Here is a 20662-nt window from a genome sequence, read left to right as displayed (position 1 = left end):
CGAGGTAAAACACAAGACAATGCAAACACATAGCCCAAAACAACTGGCCATGTGTTTGCACACAAAACACGAGACAAATACATGACAGAGACATTGCACAAGTTCCTATAATCCCACATTTATATTTTCTAATTCACTAAATTCCACACTGCTGTGTTGATTGGACATCATGCTGGAAAGATGCTAATTTTTTTATTTGTGGAGGACAAAAACAAAACAAAAAAACATCTGTCTTTGTTTCAGTTAATAACAATACCATGTGCTATTCCATATGTTCTGACACTTCTGCAATTGTAAGCACAATGCCACAGCACACTAGTGTGAAAAACATCAAATTATATATATATATATTTTTTATACCATTGATGGTAATTAAAATCACTGGTTTGCCTGGTAACACAGTGAAATTTGTGCCTCCACAGGAGCAGTCTGGCACCTTCACAGTTGGCAAAATGCAAGCTGGCAAAAATAAGGAAAACAAATAATTTAGATGATCTGTAACTGTCTGCAGACATACATTGAACAGCAAAATTAAAGCTTTCTTGAGAACGTACCTTGCTCATGGGTGCAATATCCATCTTCCCCTTTAATGATGCATGTGGTTGGAGGAATGGCTTCAAAAAAACCACGAATCACGCATTCCCTGTTGTGGAGTGGCTGTTTTTTGTGATGCAATACATCACAGTCCCCACAGAACCACTCCTCAGGAAGACACTCTCTGCACCTAGGGAGAAAAGAAAACAATATTATAATATAATACATTATTTCAGGTGAATAACTCATATAAAGTACTGTATACTCTATTTAAGCTATTCCAGGTTTGATTTAATTGTAAAGGATTGCATAGTGGCTCAGTGTTTAGCACTGTCACCTCACAGCAAGAAGGTCCTAGATTTACTTTTCTCATTAATGTGTTTTTCATCTGGGTATCTAAGTCTTCTCCCATCCCAAAAGACATGTATCTTAGCCTATAAAGCAGGGCACTCAGCAAACCTACCCTGGGTAATTTAAGTTTGGTATTAATGAAAACCAACCTAATAACAGCAGGCTCGTTGCAAAGGCAACACAGGGGATGACCAACAGCCTCTTTTGAAATAAGGCATTTTAGGTGGTATGGCCTTGCTTCTTTCCAGCGCTCTGAGGCTTTCTGCTGCCGAAAAGACCATGATGATGCAGAGCTACTTTGAGGCTGAGCAGCAGAAGGACATGACGCCAAAATATCAGAGAGCCTCTCCATATTTTTTTCTGTAAAGAAAATCCAAAAATAAAGCTGTAAGGGATCATTCACTATAGATAAGGAACAATTAAAAGTCAACTGATCAGTATCAGAATGAACACTTTTTTTATACTGTACATTCATAAATTCATCACTGTGAATTACCAAATTCCTCTTGAGGATGTAGTCTTGTTGAGGTTGCAGTAAGTGGAACCTCCACACTGGATGACAGGGAGCACTCAACCGTGGGGTATGTGGCTGTAAAACAAAACATAGAAGAATAAGAACAAGTTAGGCTATCACACTCTATTCTTGTTCTTCTTTTCAAACTATATACTAAACAATTTATGAAATCAGACATATTTTTGTTAAGTACTTGGTAGTGTCTTCTACAATAGTGTCACTGAAAGGTTTATCTACTTTTTAATGTCTTTTTAGATATTTGAATATTTTAAACTCTCAATAAACAATTACATTGTTCTATTTTGAGTTGGTCCAACATTGTCATAGTAAATTCCTACAAATGTCAAATAATTCAGATATAACCTGTAGCGGAGGCTTGGCGTCGCCCTCCTCGCCTCCCCCTCGGCTTACCACGTCCTACAGAGTCCCTTTTAGAGGTGTGTGGAGGGTCTCGTACACGTTTCCTCTCATCAGCTGCTCTCTGTGTATTGGAGTTAATATTTCTTGTAAGACTGATGTTGATAAAAGTACGGTAACCAAAAGGCAGGTAACTTGTGAAAGGAAAACACAACATAGGGTGTTAGTAAGGTGTTGAACAGCTTAAATGAGCCTTGGAATAGATTCTCAAGTCTCTGTAACTCAGAGGGATGGAACTGCATATACTATTATTATTAGTATTATTATATTCCCTTATTAACACATGTCACAGAGCATGGCAGGATGCATCATGCAATATACCTGTATTAAATCTTCTGCACTCATCATTCTTACATATTCCTCATCACGTTTTACTTTAATTTGTTATGTTTGTTATAAAATGATTGAGGTGTACAAAAACTCTAACCTTGGCTTCAGCTAGAATGTGTTCATGTTTCAGCTCCAGAGCCATGCGTCTCCCCTCTTGGTAGTGTGGATCCTTTGAATCAAGTTTATGCTTGGTGGCCATTGCAATGCAGTCAGATACAGACAGACAGTCAGATACAGACAGACAGACAGTCAGATACAGACAGACAGACAGTCAGATACAGACAGACAGACTGACAAAGATGGGTGAGACAGACAAGTAGACAAAGACAGACAGGGAGGAAAGAAAGAGCAATAGATAAAGACTGTGAGATAGATAAAGATTGAAGAGATGGACAGAAATATAGATAGTGAGAGAACAGAGAGGATGTAAGATATAGAAAATAATGAAGAGATAGAGGTTGGCTCTTAAAAGTGCCTTTGGGTTTTGAAAATCAGGTTCGGATAGGTTCGACAGGTGATATGTTTGACAGGATCTGCAGGGAGAACAACAGAAAATGTTAATTATGTAGTGTTATGTTGATATAAGATTTAAAAAGTGTACCCTAATATAGTGAGTGATTCCCATTTTCTAATAAATGCTTAGGATAAATAAATACAGATTCACGTTGTTCCTATTTCCTGTGCTACTTTTTTAATGGCGCATAACATGTGTCTAGGGTTCAGTGTGTGTTCATATGTGCAGTATAACGTTAGACCAAGTGATAATATTGTTATTACTGACACATTACAGTGAAAAAAAGCATGTGATGTATATATATATATATGTGTGTGTGTGTATATGCATATATATATATATACTTATATATATCACATGTTTTTTTTATGTAAATACTCATTATATATATATATATATATATATATATATATATATATATATATATACACACACATCTAGAACCTATATCTAGGCCTAGAAAATGTTTTTTTATAAACACGTAATTTTATTAATTTTGGACGTGTAAATGCTCATGAATTCATTTTGCTTATTAGACTATTGTAAGCGACTTACCGTGGTGGAATCGCGCTGGGCAATGGTTTCTGCGATGGTCGCACACAGTGACGTATTGCACAAAATTGCGCCAAACTGTCGAAATAATTAAAAAGTACAGTCTTAATATTTTATATCCGTGCTCAAAATTTTAAAGGGGTCAGCGTAAATGTCCAAGTGAAGGAACACGAGTATGTAGCCATTACATTTAAACACATATCACTTCCCAGAATGCATCCATCTCTTTGCCAAAGGATATGTCCATATAAAGCAATAAACATTTCTGCAGTAGGCTATATAATTAATTTATTACAACTTCATAATCAGTATTGAGATGAAAGTTCTATAAAAGTAGGCTATTCTGTTTTTTAATTTTTTTGGCGCAAAAAAAAGCAAAGTAGGCTCACTATAAGCCATTGCAAATTGAAATACCATCGACAATTATAAAATATCCCACAATAAAATAAGGCATGTTTTAAGCATATAGAATATGCAGTCCTGTAATTATGTAATTTTAATGTAGCCCAAAATTAAAGACGGCTTTGAAATACATTAGATTGAAATTCGTGTTGTGTGGCACGAAAAAAAGAAGGAAATTCGTGCTGAAGGACACGAATCAATTCGTGTTGAGTAGCCAACCGAATATAAAGCAATACAACAAGGATTAAAATCTCCTGATTAAATGTTGAGTAATGTAGCCCTTAAAGTTTGCAAAAGGAATAGCCTAACATTTGAGGATAAAACAATAGTGTGCTCTCGAAAGAAAGACGTGGTGCATACGCCCCATTGAAATACATTAGATTGAAAGTCGTGCTGAGTGACACGAAAAAAGAAGAAAATTCGTGCCCATAGACACGAATCAATAGATTCATGTTGAGTAACCTACCGAATATAAAGCAATAAAAACGAGGATTAAAATCTCCTGATTAAATGTTGAATAATGTACCCCTTGAAGTTTGCAAAAGGAATAGCCTAACATTTGAGGAAAAAACAATAGTGCTCTCGAAAGAAAGACGTGGTGCATTCGCCCCATTGAAATACATTAGATTGAAATTCGTGTTGTGTGGCACGAAAAAAAGAAGGAAATTCGTGCTGAAGGACACGAATCAATTCGTGTTGAGTAGCCCACCGAATATAAAGCAATACAACAAGGATTACAATCTCCTGATTAAATGTTGAGTAATGTAAAGTTTGCAAAAGGAATAGCCTAACATTTGAGGATGAAACAATAGTGTGCTCTCGAAAGAAAGACGTGGTGCATACGCCCTATTGAAATACATTAGATTGAAAGTCGTGCTGAGTGACACGAAAAAAGAAGAAGAAAATTCGTGCCCATAGACACGAATCAATAGATTCATGTTGAGTAACCTACCGAATATAAAGCAATAAAAACGAGGATTAAAATCACCTGATTAAATGTTGAGTAATGTAGCCCTTAAAGTTTACAAAATGAATAACAATTGTGAAAAAACAATAGTGTGCTCTCGGAAGAAAGACATGGTGAAGGCACGAAAAATACGTCCCATTGAAATACATTGAAAGTCGTGCTGAGTGGCACGAAAAAAAGAAGGATATTTGTGCCCTTTGGACACGAATAAATAGATTAATGTTGAGTAGCCTACCGAATATAAAGCAATAAAAACGAGGATTAAAATCTATTGATTAAATGTTGAGTAATGTAGCTCTTAAGTTTGCAAAATGAATAACAATTGAGAAAAAAACAATACTGTGCTCTCGAAAGAAAAACGTGGTGCAGGCACGAAAAATACGTCCCATTGAAATACATTAGATTGAAAGTCGTGCTGAGTGACACGAAAAAATGGGGAAACTCGTGTCCATGAACACGAATCAATAGATTAAATTTCGTGACTATGTCACGAACTGCCGTGAGACTGGGTTGACCTATATCAAACAGTGAACTTGACCAGAAAGGTTAATCATAATTATTCACAACATCTACATATTTCTCAAAAACTCTAACAATAAAAGTGTTTTATGGCATTTCACTGAATGACAAGTGTTTTTGTGGAGTGAAATTATAAAATATTTAAGAGCAATAAACTTAACTTGCTGCAGCACCACGAGATCTTCAGGGTGCCCTTTGATGATGTCACAGACTGATTGATGACTATTGGTTGTTTATTTCATTTAAAAATTGCTTCCTGATCCTGTTACACTGAATGACCTCTGACAAACTGCATATTCGGGACAAAAGTCCCCTAGTTATTTCAATACTTAAGGAAAAAAATAACACATAGTCCTTTTAATATAATACAGCGAACACTTATGCATGCCAAGGAAGCAAATTCAAACTACGGGCCATTACGCTGAATGACAATTTTACACTTTGGAGCATTATTTTAGTTATGTTCAAAGTTATTAGTTTAGTTTAGTTCAAAGTTATTTGAAACATGAAAGTAGACTCTTTACTTGCATTTAATATGCTTTTTTTTGTATATAAAATCCCTTTTGTAAATTTAATTTGATGCGGACAGCAAACTGGTGACGTCTCGTCTTTGACCCATGTACACAATAAGTCATTGTATCAAATTATTAATTTCAATGTTAGTACATAGTAGTTAAAGCCACAAATTAAAGTGGGACCAATTCTTCCTGGCCACAGGAAAATAACTCTTTCTTAGCATGTAGCTGCATCGCACCATTAATGGTATACAAGCAATGAATCAACAGAATCAATACGCATGTGAAATGTGCACAAAAGTTTAAACTAAATCACAAACTCATAACTAATGTAAACAAACACAAATCATGCATACATGGGAAATGGAAAAGTGAAAGTGAATGAAATTGGAAACAGAACAAGGGAATGAATCTTTGAAAAGAGTATTTTAACCATCTGAACAGAGCTCATTTATAAGAAACTATCAGGTAAAACACACATTCACGTAAAGCCCAAAATAATTAGCTGAATCAGACTGTAGCCTGTCTAAAGCAAAAGGTTGGAAATAATGCATTTGTTAAACAGAGTGCTGAAGTAAACCATATTGGTAAAACATTAATCTTTCACTTTCAAATTGTTTGTTATAAAACCATCAAGATAAGATATAATCCGTGTTTATCATCCAGTCCAACCTTTAATATGTTTAATGATGTTGGTGTTATAAATTTATAGTTTGTTCTGTTCATTTTCAAGCTGTCAGGGTGTGGTGTAGGCAGAAGAAGACGAAGAGGCAGAAGTTCCAATTTAAAGAGTTTACTTGCAAATCTCACGAAAGTACAGACAGGCAGAAGTGAAGTTCACACACACTAGAACGGACAAGGACTGACTGAACAGAAGGGGTCTAAATACCAACACAGATGAACATTGATTGACAAGAAACAGATGATGATGATGGTGATTAACTAGACAGGTGATACAGATGAAGACACGTGACACAAGCAGTGATAAGTCAATATTTGACATTTTGATTGTCAATAGGAACACGGGAAAATAAATAAAAACTTTTCTGAGTAACCCAGCAGTGCACAGAGTGAAATTGTTGTCATGTATCTTTACAGAAGCCACATTTAAGTTAAGGGCTAGTCTTTGAGAGAATTCTTTTTAAAATATGCATTAAAAGTCTAAAATGCAACACTCAACACGTGTTAGCTATATAATGTAATGGGATTCCTTACTCAATCTTTCTACCAAAGGGTCCATGGCCTGAAAAAGGGTGAAGACTTCTGATATGTGTAAGTTATAAACTAAGAAAAAAGTGTAATGTATTTAAAACTCTAGTTAATTGTTTTTAAGTACAGTAATTGTTGGTTTGGGATGTTAGCTTTTACTGTTGTGTTGGTCTGTATAAACTATTGCATGAGAAGGTGTGGTGGTACAAACTCAAAACAAGGTCAGTAACAAAATCTGAGTTCAAGACATCTCAAATATCCTTAAATAAACTTGTAACATCAACTTCTTTCCAGAAAATCCCTCCCACATCACTCCTGTATCAGTGGCCTCAATGAAGCACCTTTGATACTTGCTTACACCAGATAATAACTGTTTATGGCATACAATAAAGAACAGCTCAGAGGGAGAAATTACACAAGAAATATTCATTCTCTTCCCTGCCAGCCTTCATAATACAGGTGGCATGCTGCTGACAGTGAATTATGGAAAAGATGGATTTATTCTCCATTTTATTTTTTTTAGCTTGTCTGCATGTACACAGTGTAAGGAGTAATATCGGTAAGTCAAATTTATTCATAACCAGCTGAAGTTCAAATGTTTGGATGGGAGGCAGAACTTTGCTGACATGACGCTGTTGTTTATCAAAAAATAAATCTGTCTAATAAATAATATCTATCTACCTACCTACCTGTTATTTAAAAACATGTTTTACAGGACAAAGGTCTTCTCGTGAAGTAAATGCTCGTCAGGATTTAGTATTGATTTGTTTACAGCAAGTTTAGATTTCCTATTAAGTGTACACACCGTTCTGCTCACTCTCATTCTACATTATTTAAATTGCTGCAGTGTCGACAAATAATTGATGTACATAAAGAGAAGATTTGAAAATGGCAATTTGGCAAGCTGAGCCATGTCACTAAAGCATTTCAGCAAAATTTCAGCATTTCAGGACAATTTTAAACTGAATGCTTAATTTGTCTTATGTTGTCTTTTATCTGTTTATTATGTCCGGAAACCAATGACCTGCTGAAACACAGAGGTATGTTTATTTACACAATAGCATAATCCAATCATTCAACAAAAAATAAATCATTATAAATATAAGAATTAAGCAAATAAACTTTCATTATAAAGTCTTTGTGCATTTCAGATAAAAAATACCCGAACATTAGAAGTTCAGAATGACAATCCTCCGATCTTCCAGAGTAAAACATACAGCACCACAGTGTCAGAGGTGTGTGTAATGTCACATCTTTATACAGCAGAAGTGTGTTTGATCACAGAGACTCATATCTCTTTGTAAACTGTGTCTTTTGCTCCAGACGACAGCTGTGGGTTCAGATGTGCTCAGGGTTATAGCTGAAGATGCAGATGTTTCTCCAGAAAACAACAAAATTATATATTCTATACTGGTGAGTCTGAACTGAGTCTAATGTATTTGATATATAACTAACACAATAGACATTCACAAAACTGAATTACTGGTGACCGTGTTAGTAGACATGTTCCTGGAAATACATTTCTCTGAAAACTTGGACTGGAATTTGCTACTTGCTATTGCTTGTCAATGGGTAGGTAGTACTAGAAAGAGCAAAATTCAAGAGAGCATTTGACTGGACAAAATGAGTGAGTGCACAATTCAATTAATCAATATTTTTAGTCCAATTTCCACAAAAGAGAAAGACAAAAATTAAGACATTTCAATATTGGTATGTATGGACTACAAGACTGATGAAGCTGCAGATAAGGCAGCTTTTATTAAATCTACCACAAGCCAAAGAGTCCAGGCAGAGGTCAGCTGATCAACAAACAATATAACACAGTAGGCAAAGAACAATAATCAAGAGAATCCAAAGTTAAAAAAGCAAGAGAATACAGATCACAAAAAAATACAAAAGGCTTGGTAACATTACAACAACACGGAATGAGTGTATACTTCACAAAGAGTGTGAAGATGTGAGTCTCTTTATATAGGGTGTCTGAGTATGTGTGTGAATTGATATCAACTGTGTGTGATCTGAATTTGAGTGTAATAATAACGTGTGTGCTCGGTTTGTTTTTTCTTTTTTAAATTACAAACCCCGACAGCCTCCAGCACCAGATGAATTTGAAGTGAGAAGTGACGGATACATCAGGTTGACACAACCTCTGAACTACGACATTGCTCAACAGTACATCTTCACCGTGCAAGCTAAAGTAAAGACAAACTCTCTGACGTCCTACTAACCTCCATTTTACTAACTATTGTTCTAAACTTTAAGGAATAATTTGCCCAAGAGTAAAAACTATGTCGTCACATACTCACCCACATGTTGTTCCAAACCTGTACACTCTCAGAAAAAAGCGGGGCGGTAGCCTTTCAAAAGGTACACCTTTGTTCCTTCTTTACCCCTAAAGGGTGCATATTACTACCTTGAAGATACATAATACCTGTTGAAAGGGTCCCACTCCAATGCCCTTTTTTCTGAAAGTGTATGACTTTCTTTCTTCTGTGGAAAACTAAAGCAGATGTTTAGTATGATTGTCCAAACTCCTTTTCCCATATAATGAAATATACATTTTTGGATTAAATATTATTTGAAGGTAGATAGTAATAAAAACCCTATGTTTCCTTGCAGGATACAGGAGATCTCAATGACACCACAACAGTTACAGTAACAGTTGAAGATTTTGACAATCTAAACCCTTATTTTGATCACAGTCTCTACAAGGCATCCATTAAAGAAAATCAGGTAAATGACGTCATGATTAATATTTAAACGCAAGTCTGACCAAACAAATGAAACCCTCCATGTCTTTTCTGTCCATGCACAGATAGGACAGTTATCAAACATCACTCCTGAGGCCATAAAGGCTCAAGATGGCGACACGGGCATCAACGAGCCTGTACTTTACACCATAAAATCAGGTGCTGTTAACAGAAGATTTCTAGGTTACACAAGTACTGAGTAATATTAATGAACTACATGTACTTATAGGGTTAAGGTAGGATTAGGGATTGGTTCAGGGTTAGTTGCATGTAATTATGCCTAATTTACTGTTATTACTATATGGTAACTACATGTAACATTATGTAACAAGGACACTGTAAAATAAAGTGGTACAGATTTCTACTACTCGTTTTTTGATAGACACGACTTGTTGGATCAGGCATTCTGCACACTTTAAATCAGACATGAAAATAAAGTGTGGTAAGATTACATTTATTTGAATGAATTATAGAGAGAGAGAGAGAGAGAGAGATGTGCGTGTGAATTACCTGCGTCAGTGCAGCATCTCTACTATCACGGAAGCTGTGAGTTTAATTACATCAAAAACAGCAATGTTACCACCTCCTTGCTGAGAAATGTAATGTAGCGATTCAGTGGCCAAGCCATTTAGTAAATGGTCATTGGATGCAAAATTCACTTTTATATAGTGTTTGCATATAAATGTGTATTTGCAGTGTGTGGACAGAACCACCTTACAATGAAAAAAATCCTTTCACTCCTTTTTTTAATCCTTAAAAAGTCTAAAGACACTCAATAATCAGGCCGTTTGGATTTTCTGAGCACTATGATGTCATAATGCTAATGCTCCGTCCACGACCGCTGAAGGACTGCACCGTTTTAGCATATTTCTGCCCTCAGTCATTTGACACGCCCCATGAAAGAGAGGGGTGGGGTGAGCAGTTGCTCATTATCATTTAAAGAGACATGCACCAAATTTTAACCAAAGTATATTACAAACTTTACATGAAGACCCTAAAGAATCATACCAACTTGTGGAAAATGGGCATCTGATGACCCCTTTAATACAAGTCTCGGGCAGCGTTGACAACAAGTTTCTGTGTTCCTGAATGTTTCTGTGTGTGCACAGCATGATCTCCAATCTCTGTGTGCAAGTGATGTGTGTGATTCTGATTTAAGTTTCTGATAATAACACAGAAAATATCCACAATTCTGTTCCAGTCCTACCAAATGAATATCAGAGCAACTTTGACATCAATAAAAACAGTGGAGTCATCTCTGTGAAAACAGCACTAGACAGAGAGAAAATCGACCATATAACTGTTCACATACAGGTATCAGACGTTTCTGAAGACATTCATGAATTGGAAGAGATTTCAGTATTTTGATGGTATATATTTTCTAATCAACGTTTCCTTTTATAAATAGGCAACTCAGCAGTATGATGCCAGTAAGACGGCTAACGCTGTGGTGTCCGTCACCATTGAGGATGCGGATGACAAGCCTCCAAAATTTGACCAGGATGAGTACACCGCATCTATTCTGGAAAATTCACCACAGGATCAGTTTGTGCTTCAGATTAGAGTCATTGATCAAGACACGGTACTGTACTGTTCATTGTTTCTGAAATGGTGACTAAAATGGTGAAACTAGTGGAACGGATCGCAGTTGATATATATATATATATATATGTATATTCTCAGGGAAACGAGGTTACGTTAGTAACCGAGTACGTTTTTTGGTCTGCAGTCGGTCTTAAAGGGACAGACAGGACACATTTCCTAATATTCCTACTGCTGTCTGTGTCATTAATGTTAATAAAACAACAAGATACAGCTTTACCAAGCTGAAACTATATTTAATTTCTATAGTGAAGAAATAGTGTTATTTTACATTTAGGCCTAATTATTCATTTCTGTACCTGAATATACTTTAAGACTTTTGTAACTTTGTAATTTAGTATTCATCTCTGCTTGTAATTTGTGTTATTTGTCCTTATTTTATTTCTGACTGTTCACTTGTTTTATATAATGAGTGAACTTTATCAGTTAGGTTTGTCAGTTATCAGATATCAGTTTTTGATGTTGTAGCTATTGACACAAGTGAGCTTTAAGTGATAAATGAAAAGCAAAGTTAAACCACCAACCTCATAATCTTTCATAGGTCCCAAAACTGCTAGCGACGCCTACATATGCATATATATACTTTTTTTTTTTTGCTGACCCGAAAAATGATCCGATCCGTGGCTCAAAAAAAGCAAATGAACCGTGAATTTTGCTATCTGTTCCACCACTAATGAAAACTGTCAAGAAATGTTTGGTTATATTTGTTTTGTTTTTTTAAATGTGAAGTTTAGAAATGCAAGTAGACAAGGCACAACACTTAAATCTATTTTCTAACTCTCCAAGTCTTCAACCTTACAACTGTTATAAACTAAGTTTTTGTCAAGTCGACATTCCAAGTTTTTTTAATGTACTTACCTTTTCTAGTTTTCTCTCTGATTAGGGTGGGTTCTCTAAAGGTCACTTTATCATGGATAGCGATACCTTCGTTATCAACAGTCAAGGAGTAATATCACTCCGGAGCGACGCTTCCTTGGATAGAGAAACTGTAGATAATTACATCCTACAGGTACAAAGCAATCAAATTCATTTCTTAAATCCAGCTATTTACAAAATGTTCAGAATGACTATTCATTCTGAATGAGATGCTTGCATTGTCTTTCTCAGGTTGTAGCTGTAGACCAGCCTGTCGATGGTTTAAGCTCCACAGCTCAGGTCATCATCACTGTTCTGGACGTCAACGACAACAACCCACAATTCCTTCCACTCCCAGAGCCCATTGAGATTCAGGAAGGTGTGTACACACCCTCGTCACCTGGAGAGGTGTGCAAAATTTCAGCCACAGACGCTGACATTGGAGACAACGGACGTGTCACCATCACCACTTCCTCACACAGTGAAATATTCAGATTCAGAGATGTAAGGACATGAACCTAATCACATGGCAATTGATTGTCAGATGTTCAGATCTTATTTAATTTTCTAAAAATCTATTCCTTTATTTCATTCCTTCAGGATGGGACTCTACTAGCCATCGAGGAGCTGGATCGAGAGACACAGGATGTGTATGATGTGGTCATTGTTGCTGTGGATCATGGGATGCCACAGGGAAATGTAATTTGTAATTAATGTTATTTTTCACGATTTCCATGATGTGACTGTGCACTTCAATGCAGTTTTGAATCTCTTCATGGACTGCAAGTGCATATTGCAAATGTAGAAGAAAAAAAAAATCACTGAACTATCAAAGAACTATCTCGAAATGCAAGCTCCAATCTGTTTATCAGGCTTAATGCAATATACAGTAGTCAGAGTGTAAATATCTGCAATTATAAAAATTGTGTTCCAAGAAAGAACAAGTTGCTTGATTTTCCAGAGTTTGCAAGTTTCATGGAATCAAATCTTTTGGAAGAATTTCTAGGGTTTTGTTTGAGGCACGTAGTAGCACGTTAGATAGACAACATAGAACAGCGGTAGCCAACACTGCTCCTGAAGAGCTGCTTTCCACAATAGTTGAGCTCCAACCTAAAACAAACTCTCCTGAACCATCTGTCCAGGGTGTTCAGGATTACTTAAAAACTACAGGCATGTGTGTTGGAGCAGGATAGGAACTGAACTCTGCTGAAAGGTTGCTCTCCAGGATCAGGGTTGGATAACCTTACTCCTAAAGCAGGGGTGTGCAAACCTGCTCATAGAGAGCCAATGTTCTTTAGAGTTTAGATTCTACCAGCCCCAACACACTTGACTAAAATGTTTCTAGTAATCCTGAATACCTTGATTAACTGGTTCAGGTGTATTTGGTTAGGGTTGGAGCTAAACTCCAGAGGATGGTTGATCTCCGGGATCAGGGTTGGCTACGGCAGAGGTTGCCAACTTTCCTCCTCAAGGTCCACTTTCCTGCAGGATTACTAGAAAGTTATAGGCAGATGAGTTTGATAAAAGTTGAAGCTAAACTCTACAGGAAAGTGGATCTCAAGGCCAGAGTTGAGATCCCCTGCTACAAAGGTTACAAATTACACATTATAGGAAACCAGAGGCATATTTTTTTTTGGCACGAGGGCTAATCTCTTGACACTTTGGATCCAACTCTATGTTAATATTAAAAGTTCTTAATACTTGATCCTTAAGTTAGATACTAGACATTGCAAATATAAACTTTTGGCCTGTACTACAAAGAGTTGCGTGGGTTAATTTTCTGCAGAACATCACCACAGTGCGGGTCAGTATCACAGATGTCAATGACAACGCTCCAGTTTTCGGCTCTGACACCTACAGGAAAAGCATTCTGGTTAAAGACGCCAAGGTTGGAGATGTGCTGCTGACGCTCTCGGCCACAGATAAAGATGCTGGAAACAACGCGCTAATCAGTTACAGGTAAGCTTGAGACTAAACTTCCATTTCTTTAGAATCAGTAATATCAAGGCTAAAGCATGAACACACTTACCTACATCAATCCTTTAAGACAGATGCATGAATGTTGTTTTTCTCTAGTTTCTCTAAAGACTCCTCAATGGTCGCATTGGATGCTGAAACAGGAGACATCACTTTGAGCTCTGACCTTAGCGGGGTCACAGAAAACACACTGCTAACCCTCACTGCTATAGCGACAGATCATGGAACACCACCAGAATCTGATGAAGGTTTGGGCTTAGTTTGCGTAATATTCATTTAGTGATTCTGGTGCTAAAACAATGCAGATAATGTGAGCAATTCATATTGGGAGTGGTTAATTCCCCCCTTCAGTATTCAAACCTGGTCTGATAAACATGTCAAGACTAACATCTTTCTTCTCTCTATAGCCAAAGTCTTGATCTACTTCGAAATTACCTCTCTAACTGAGAGTGTGAGTTTTGAAAGCTCCTCCTACAAATTCACAATAAAAGAGAATGAACCTGAGGCCTCAACGGTGGGGAAGGTCAAGGCATTAACAGGAAGTCCAGTGGTTACGGTCAGCTATAACATGAAGTCACATGAGGATATCTTCTCTGTGGATGGTGAGGGAACCATACAAGCTCTGAGACCGCTGGACAAGGAGGAAGAGGAGTGGTACATCCTCACAGTAGAAGCCATAGACTCCAGAACTCCTGCAAACACTGCAGAGACAACGGTATTATCCTTACTTAACTAAGGCCAGAAAAAAACTCTACACAAGTATGCAATTTATGTTAATACATAATATATATATATAAATATATATATATATATCAGAATGCAATGACAACTACTTGTGCAGCTAGAAGTGTATGCGTTCACATACTTAGAGTAGAGTATGTCTCTTAGTAGCCTAAGTCTTACTCTTCAAGCACGTCAAAGTCAAAGTTTTTCTTCATAAAAGAAATCATTTATATTTGCATTTTACTTTTTTTCTCTCACAATCTTCAGGTCAGCGTTCAGGTTGAGGACGTGAATGAGGCTCCTGTGTTTGATGCTGAAATATATACAGCAGAGATTTTCAGTATCCCTCCATACAAATTCCCCATAGTGAAGGTCCAGGTGAGTGTGGCTTGGCATAGACATCAGTAAAAAATCCAGTGGATGTACCATAGACTGTAAAAAAAGATGGACAATGCCCCTTCGCTCTCTTCCATTGTCGAGAAATGAAGCCGCCAGTGTCCCGATATGGCACTGACATCTTGGGACTTGAGTCTGCGCAGTTGCAATCTCAGGACCAGAAATGCGCAGTAGTGAGTGAGCAGGAAGAAAAGGTGCGAAATCAACGTCCTGCTCTGGTCCCGCCCTCACTCTCACTGAATCAATCACAATCATGACGTCACAGCACCGTTTTTATAGCCTCAAATAACTAACTAAAAACAAACTTATTTTAAAAACAAACACTTGAAATTACATCAGCGTGATAGAAACTACAGTAAACGACAGAAACTATCTTTGGAAAAAAGATATGTGAAGTGTAATTTAGTTGTTTAGTTGCTCTCACGTCCCATTGAATAACATGGCGTGGCAGGATTTATGACCCATACTAGGACCGGTAACCGGGGGGCGATCGAGACACTTTGGCTTCACTTTTCAGGGCTTGTGCGGCACGCTTGGGATGTACTCATATCTATTTTATAATTAGTGGTGTTCACTAGGCAAACATTACTGTTATAATTGTTGCTGTTTTTCTCCTGACATATAAAATTTGATGTCTGAAATGTTTCCCCCAAAGCAGCTGAACTACTCTTAGAAACAGCGAGGGTTCAGTGAGGTTTTATATATAAACCTAAGATTCCTGACTCAATTTTAAAGAACCCTTTATTTATATTTAAATTGAAATACTTTCATGTTTAACAGGTTATTACATTTTTTCTGTTGATATGAACTAAATCCATAAAATGATCCCCTGATGGGATCCCCAAAATGGTTCTATATATGAAGTGCCTGACTTTTTCTTTTTTTTACAATTGACTTCATGATTTTATATTAGTTAAACTTGTTGAAATGTGGTGGTGTGTCCCTCAGGCGTCGGACCCTGATGTGGGCGAGAGCTCAGAACTGCAGTATTCCCTGCAGGAGTCCACAACTCTGCTGGATGTGGAGGCAAGCACTGGTCAGATCTACGTACTGGATCCATCCAGTTTTAAAGACAATCTGTTCACCTTCCATGTTAAAGCCACTGATAAACATGGGCTGTTCACGGCTACAACAGTACAGGTGAGCAGAAAAAGACAGAGAAAAAAAGGGAAAGCTTTTTAAAAAACTCTTTCAAATCACCAATGTCATTTTGATTAAGAACAGAGCAGTCAATGCAATTGGGTTCTTGTGTTTGCCACCTGCAGATCAAAGTAAAACAAAGTGTACATCGTGACAGCGTATCAGTAATCTCCCTAAACCAGCCCGTATACATAGTGGAGAAGCAGATACCAGAGATGGAAGAGTGAGTAATCTCTGTTTGATATTGAAACATCTTATTAAGACAGAATAAGAGCATTTTCAGTTGTGAAGTCTTAATGTGTTTTGAGCTAAGAGGAAACATGTTTACGGATTAATTAATTATTTTAGCCCTCATGGGATTCCTAACCTGTGTGTCCTGCTATGTTTTCAAAGAAAATGTTCATATGGTTCTTTTCCACAAAAACAGCATTAAAAATAGTCCATATGACATTTCCAAATCTAAGTCATCTTGTCTTCTTAGGACAAGTCATATGACAGTCATATGTTCTACACAGACTGAAATTTACACCATTATTTACTGAAAAGTTTCATTTCTAGTGTGTTAAGTCAGGGTGTCAAATTAAAAAGATTGATCAATCGTGAGCAAAATGTTGTTTTAAGCCAGTTCTTATCGATGAATTGTTTTTTCTGTTTTACAAATTAGACTGAATTGGTACTTCATGTTACCTCCCGTTATTGTTTTGTGTCCTCCATCTCATAGTGTGTTTTGTCCTCAGATCCATGGGGAAAGTTTTAGGCTGGACTGTGAAAATCCTCAGTGTGAGAGCTGAGGATGGGAATGAGATGCGCACCATTCTCAGAGAATCTACAGACAAAACTTACGTCAGTTTCATCGCCATGGACTCCAGTGGTGCTCTCATTCAAGCCACGGAGGTCAAAGAGTAAGTTGAAACAATATCAGTTCAGTCAGACTACTCTAATGTGAAAGCTGAGTATGTGGCAATGTGCAAGGAAACAGAAAACATGTTCACAATAAATACAGTTATAATGGTTGGAGCCGATAACCTTGTGGTCAGTGCTTTGACTTTAAGTGAAGTATCATTTTGATCAGTTGTAAAGTGTATCTGTGATTTGAATAAATTAATTTCCATTTTAACTCTGACTGGCCATGAGGCTATTGGTTTACCAACCATGTTTGGCAGGAAATGCGGGCAGGAAATGTAGGTGGAGGACTGAATGAACAGTCTTTCACTCTCACTACACACAACTGAGGTGCCAATGAGCAAGGCAACTAACCCCCAATCGCTCCCTGAGTGCCGCAGCAAAATTGGCTGCCCACTGCTCCGGAAATACATGTGTGTACATTGTGAGTGTGTGTGTGTGTGTGTTCAATACTGACTGCTGTGTGTGTGCACGTGGATGGGTGAAATGCAGAGTAAGCATGATAACATATCACATCTAAAAACTTGTAGAAAACGCTTCCGCACCGCTTTCTCCGCCTTTCCACAAGCGCTTGCGCTCCCATGGCATCTGTCGTTGCTATACATGAACTGCGCTCTCCGTGATGACGAAGTATTAGCAAAAAATTAATCGATTTCTAGCCCTTGCATTAGCTTAATAAAAACCCGCCCTGGGCCGAGCTTTCGATGTTGTTACGGAAAGGCCGAAGCTGATCGTTTGGTTTTTGTCACATGACCTGCGGTGCGCTTACGGGATTCTGAAAAGTTGGGATGTTCTCATCTCGCCGTGGCATAGACGCGCCCGACCGCTAATAGCTCATAATAGCTTCTATTCTGAGCGCACTTGCCGTGCGCCAACATTTGAAATAACGAACTTGAGTGAGCAAAAGACACGATATGTGTACGGCCCCTAAGGGCCACCATACTTGGCTAACAAGTCATGTCACTGTCACTTTACCTGTAACATCACAATGTGCAGATATGTATCCACCTTGAAAAGTATGTACCCTCAAAATTATGATTTATAAAGGTTTACAAATCAAAAAATATATGCTATATATATATGAAAAAAATGATGTAGCCTAGCCTATGTGCTTTAACAAAATTATACTCTTCAGATTTCCCCCTGGCCTTCTTGCCTGAATTACATCTATTCTATATAATAAGGATGAGATTGTTATGGGCAGCATCTGAAATATCTTCACTCCCACAGGAAACTGAACAGTGAGCTTAAAGATTTAACATCTGAACTGCAGAAGATTTTTGGTCCTGGTTTGGTAATCAAAGTGGAGGACAGTTCTGGAGACTCTGGAGAATCCAGTCAAGCCGTCACAATCGCTCTAGGTGTTCTGCTGCCTGTAATCAGTGTGGCTTTAGTGGCGACGATTATACATCTTGTCAAGTAAGTTATTGATCTATCTATCTCTGTGCGTTTGACACAGAATAAACTTATTTGTGGTTAACTAACCTTGTCTACTAATTCCTAATTGAAAAATAAACTTAAAGTCATCATGAAATCAGAATTGATTTTTTGATTTGATTGATTAAATTGTCTGTGCTTTTTCACCTGGACTAAAATGCCTTAATGTGATGTCAGTTGTCTTTAAAGTGATAAAATGATGTTTCATGTTGGACATTGCTCATGTTTTAGGGGTATTTTTTCACAGTAAAGAAAATTAATATGTTTGGTCAATTAGTTATAATAAATATTTTTGCTGCCTCAGGAAAAGGAATAGGGGGACTGATTCTGAACAGAGTTCAAATACTGGCAGTGATACTCCCACTGAAAGGAGAAGCAGTATTGAACACATTGCTGACTTTAACACGTAAGTGCAAAAATATTGTTAAAGATCTGATACAATAGTTTGCAAAGATTCTTCTCAAATACAAAATATGCATTAGTTACCATGTTTTTATCTGCATTGATTTGTTCTGAGATGTTTGACTAAACATGTTTCTTCTTTTGTAAACAGAAACTCCGGAAAGCTAAAGCCCTAACAAAAAACTCATAGAGTATAATTCAAGTATCATTTTGTCATTAGACATGAAATCTAAATTCTTATTTATAATTTTGTTCCATGTGTTTTGTGTGGAAGTGTATTCAGTGGAAACAGCATCTCTGGCCTCTGAAAACACCCTGATGGATTAAAGCTCCTCACTTCTTCTCAGTGGAGTACAAAACCTAGTGAGATGCCTTTGTAAGGAGCATTTTAAAGGTTGAGTTCCCTACATGGAGAAAACCACACGAGTATCAGGTCCTAAGACAGAAACCAGGCTCTGGGCTTCAGCATTACAAGATTAACATCTTTGATCATGTGTCCTCAGTTCCGGGATCAGCCGTCATGTGACTCTCACAATGACAAACTCAAGTCACAACAGACACAACACAGAATTCCCTTCAAAGAGACGAGCATCACTCTGCTCCACTCATTATGTATTACTGTCTCAGAGTGGCTGTCTGGATCACCAGACATGAAGCCGGACACCGCTGACACTTTATTCTGAATTGGAACGTCATTTTAAAACTGAATTCATACTGAAAAATGCATGGTGCTTGATACGGCACAGTCATTGGATTAATTCCCCATGAATACAAGAACTGTGTAAATGTAAAAAATGTGTAAATATAAATAAATGTAGAATTTTTTTTTTTAAATATAGCCTCTGTGTCTTTAATTCATATTTGACCTTTGGTAAAAACTAACAAACATTATTATGTTAGGGATATTTAAATTAGGTAAATCTTCAGGTAACTTATCAAATTAATTCTAAAATGACTTCCTTCAAGTGACCATCACATTTACCTTTCAATAACGGTCTCATAAAACTGGCCTTAATGAAGGACTAATCACTCACTTTGGTTTGGAATGATCGATGTTTGGTTTGTCATTTTACATCACATAACATTCAAGAAATTATCTAATTGTTGCTTTTGCTGATGTATTCAATGTATGTGCATTCTGTAAGATGTTGGAAGAAAAGTTTGCAATATTTATTTTTATGAAGATGTATGTTACACAGTTCCTTTTGGAAGATTTCTTATTTGTCTCATTAAATAACTGAGTTAAGTCTGTCTATAAAAGATACATAATGATAAGATGACAATAAAGTAACTAGATGCATTGCATCTACCAGACCACAACTACTGTGATTGGTCAGGATGAATTCTGCGGTAGCTTTGCATTCAGCTTCAGAAGTAATATAATAGAGCCTGGAAGCGTTTAAAGCTGTTTAAACAAACTTGAGAAGACCATGCACAACAATAGATGTTAATGTTGATTAGGCGTGGGTAGATACCCATATATCTATGTATGTCGAACTAAAGTTTTTTTTTAAGTACACAGTACAAATACATTTTTTCAGACCATAACTCCTGGAGGGAAACAGCACATGCAACAGCGCCCTCTGCAGGTCAGGAGCAGAGTGCATCAACATTCAAATATCTAGACTAGATCATCTCTATATAGAAAAACAA

The 20662-nt window shown here is 37.1% G+C and overlaps 1 protein-coding gene across 1 annotated transcript; it reads left to right on the top strand.

Annotated features, from left to right (window-relative positions):
* The first annotated feature begins 5065 nt into the window (after positions 1–5065).
* Positions 5066–19663, top strand: LOC143754005 (protocadherin-15-like). Its single transcript, XM_077246941.1, has 20 exons — positions 5066–5080; positions 7976–8059; positions 8148–8237; positions 8914–9021; positions 9444–9557; positions 9640–9733; positions 10776–10888; positions 10983–11123; positions 12060–12185; positions 12284–12535; positions 12632–12730; positions 13818–13990; positions 14108–14256; positions 14416–14723; positions 14999–15109; positions 16076–16267; positions 16393–16490; positions 17005–17169; positions 18401–18589; positions 19513–19663. Exons 1-20 carry the CDS (start codon positions 5066–5068, stop codon positions 19661–19663), a joined length of 2772 nt encoding a protein of 923 aa, XP_077103056.1.
* Positions 19664–20662: the final 999 nt, after the last annotated feature.

Source organism: Siphateles boraxobius, unplaced genomic scaffold (genome assembly GCF_051911475.1).
Source record: "Siphateles boraxobius isolate OS27281-9 unplaced genomic scaffold, OSU_SipBor_1 29, whole genome shotgun sequence".
NCBI lineage: Eukaryota > Metazoa > Chordata > Actinopteri > Cypriniformes > Leuciscidae > Siphateles > Siphateles boraxobius.
This window is presented reverse-complemented; position numbering and strand designations above follow the sequence as displayed.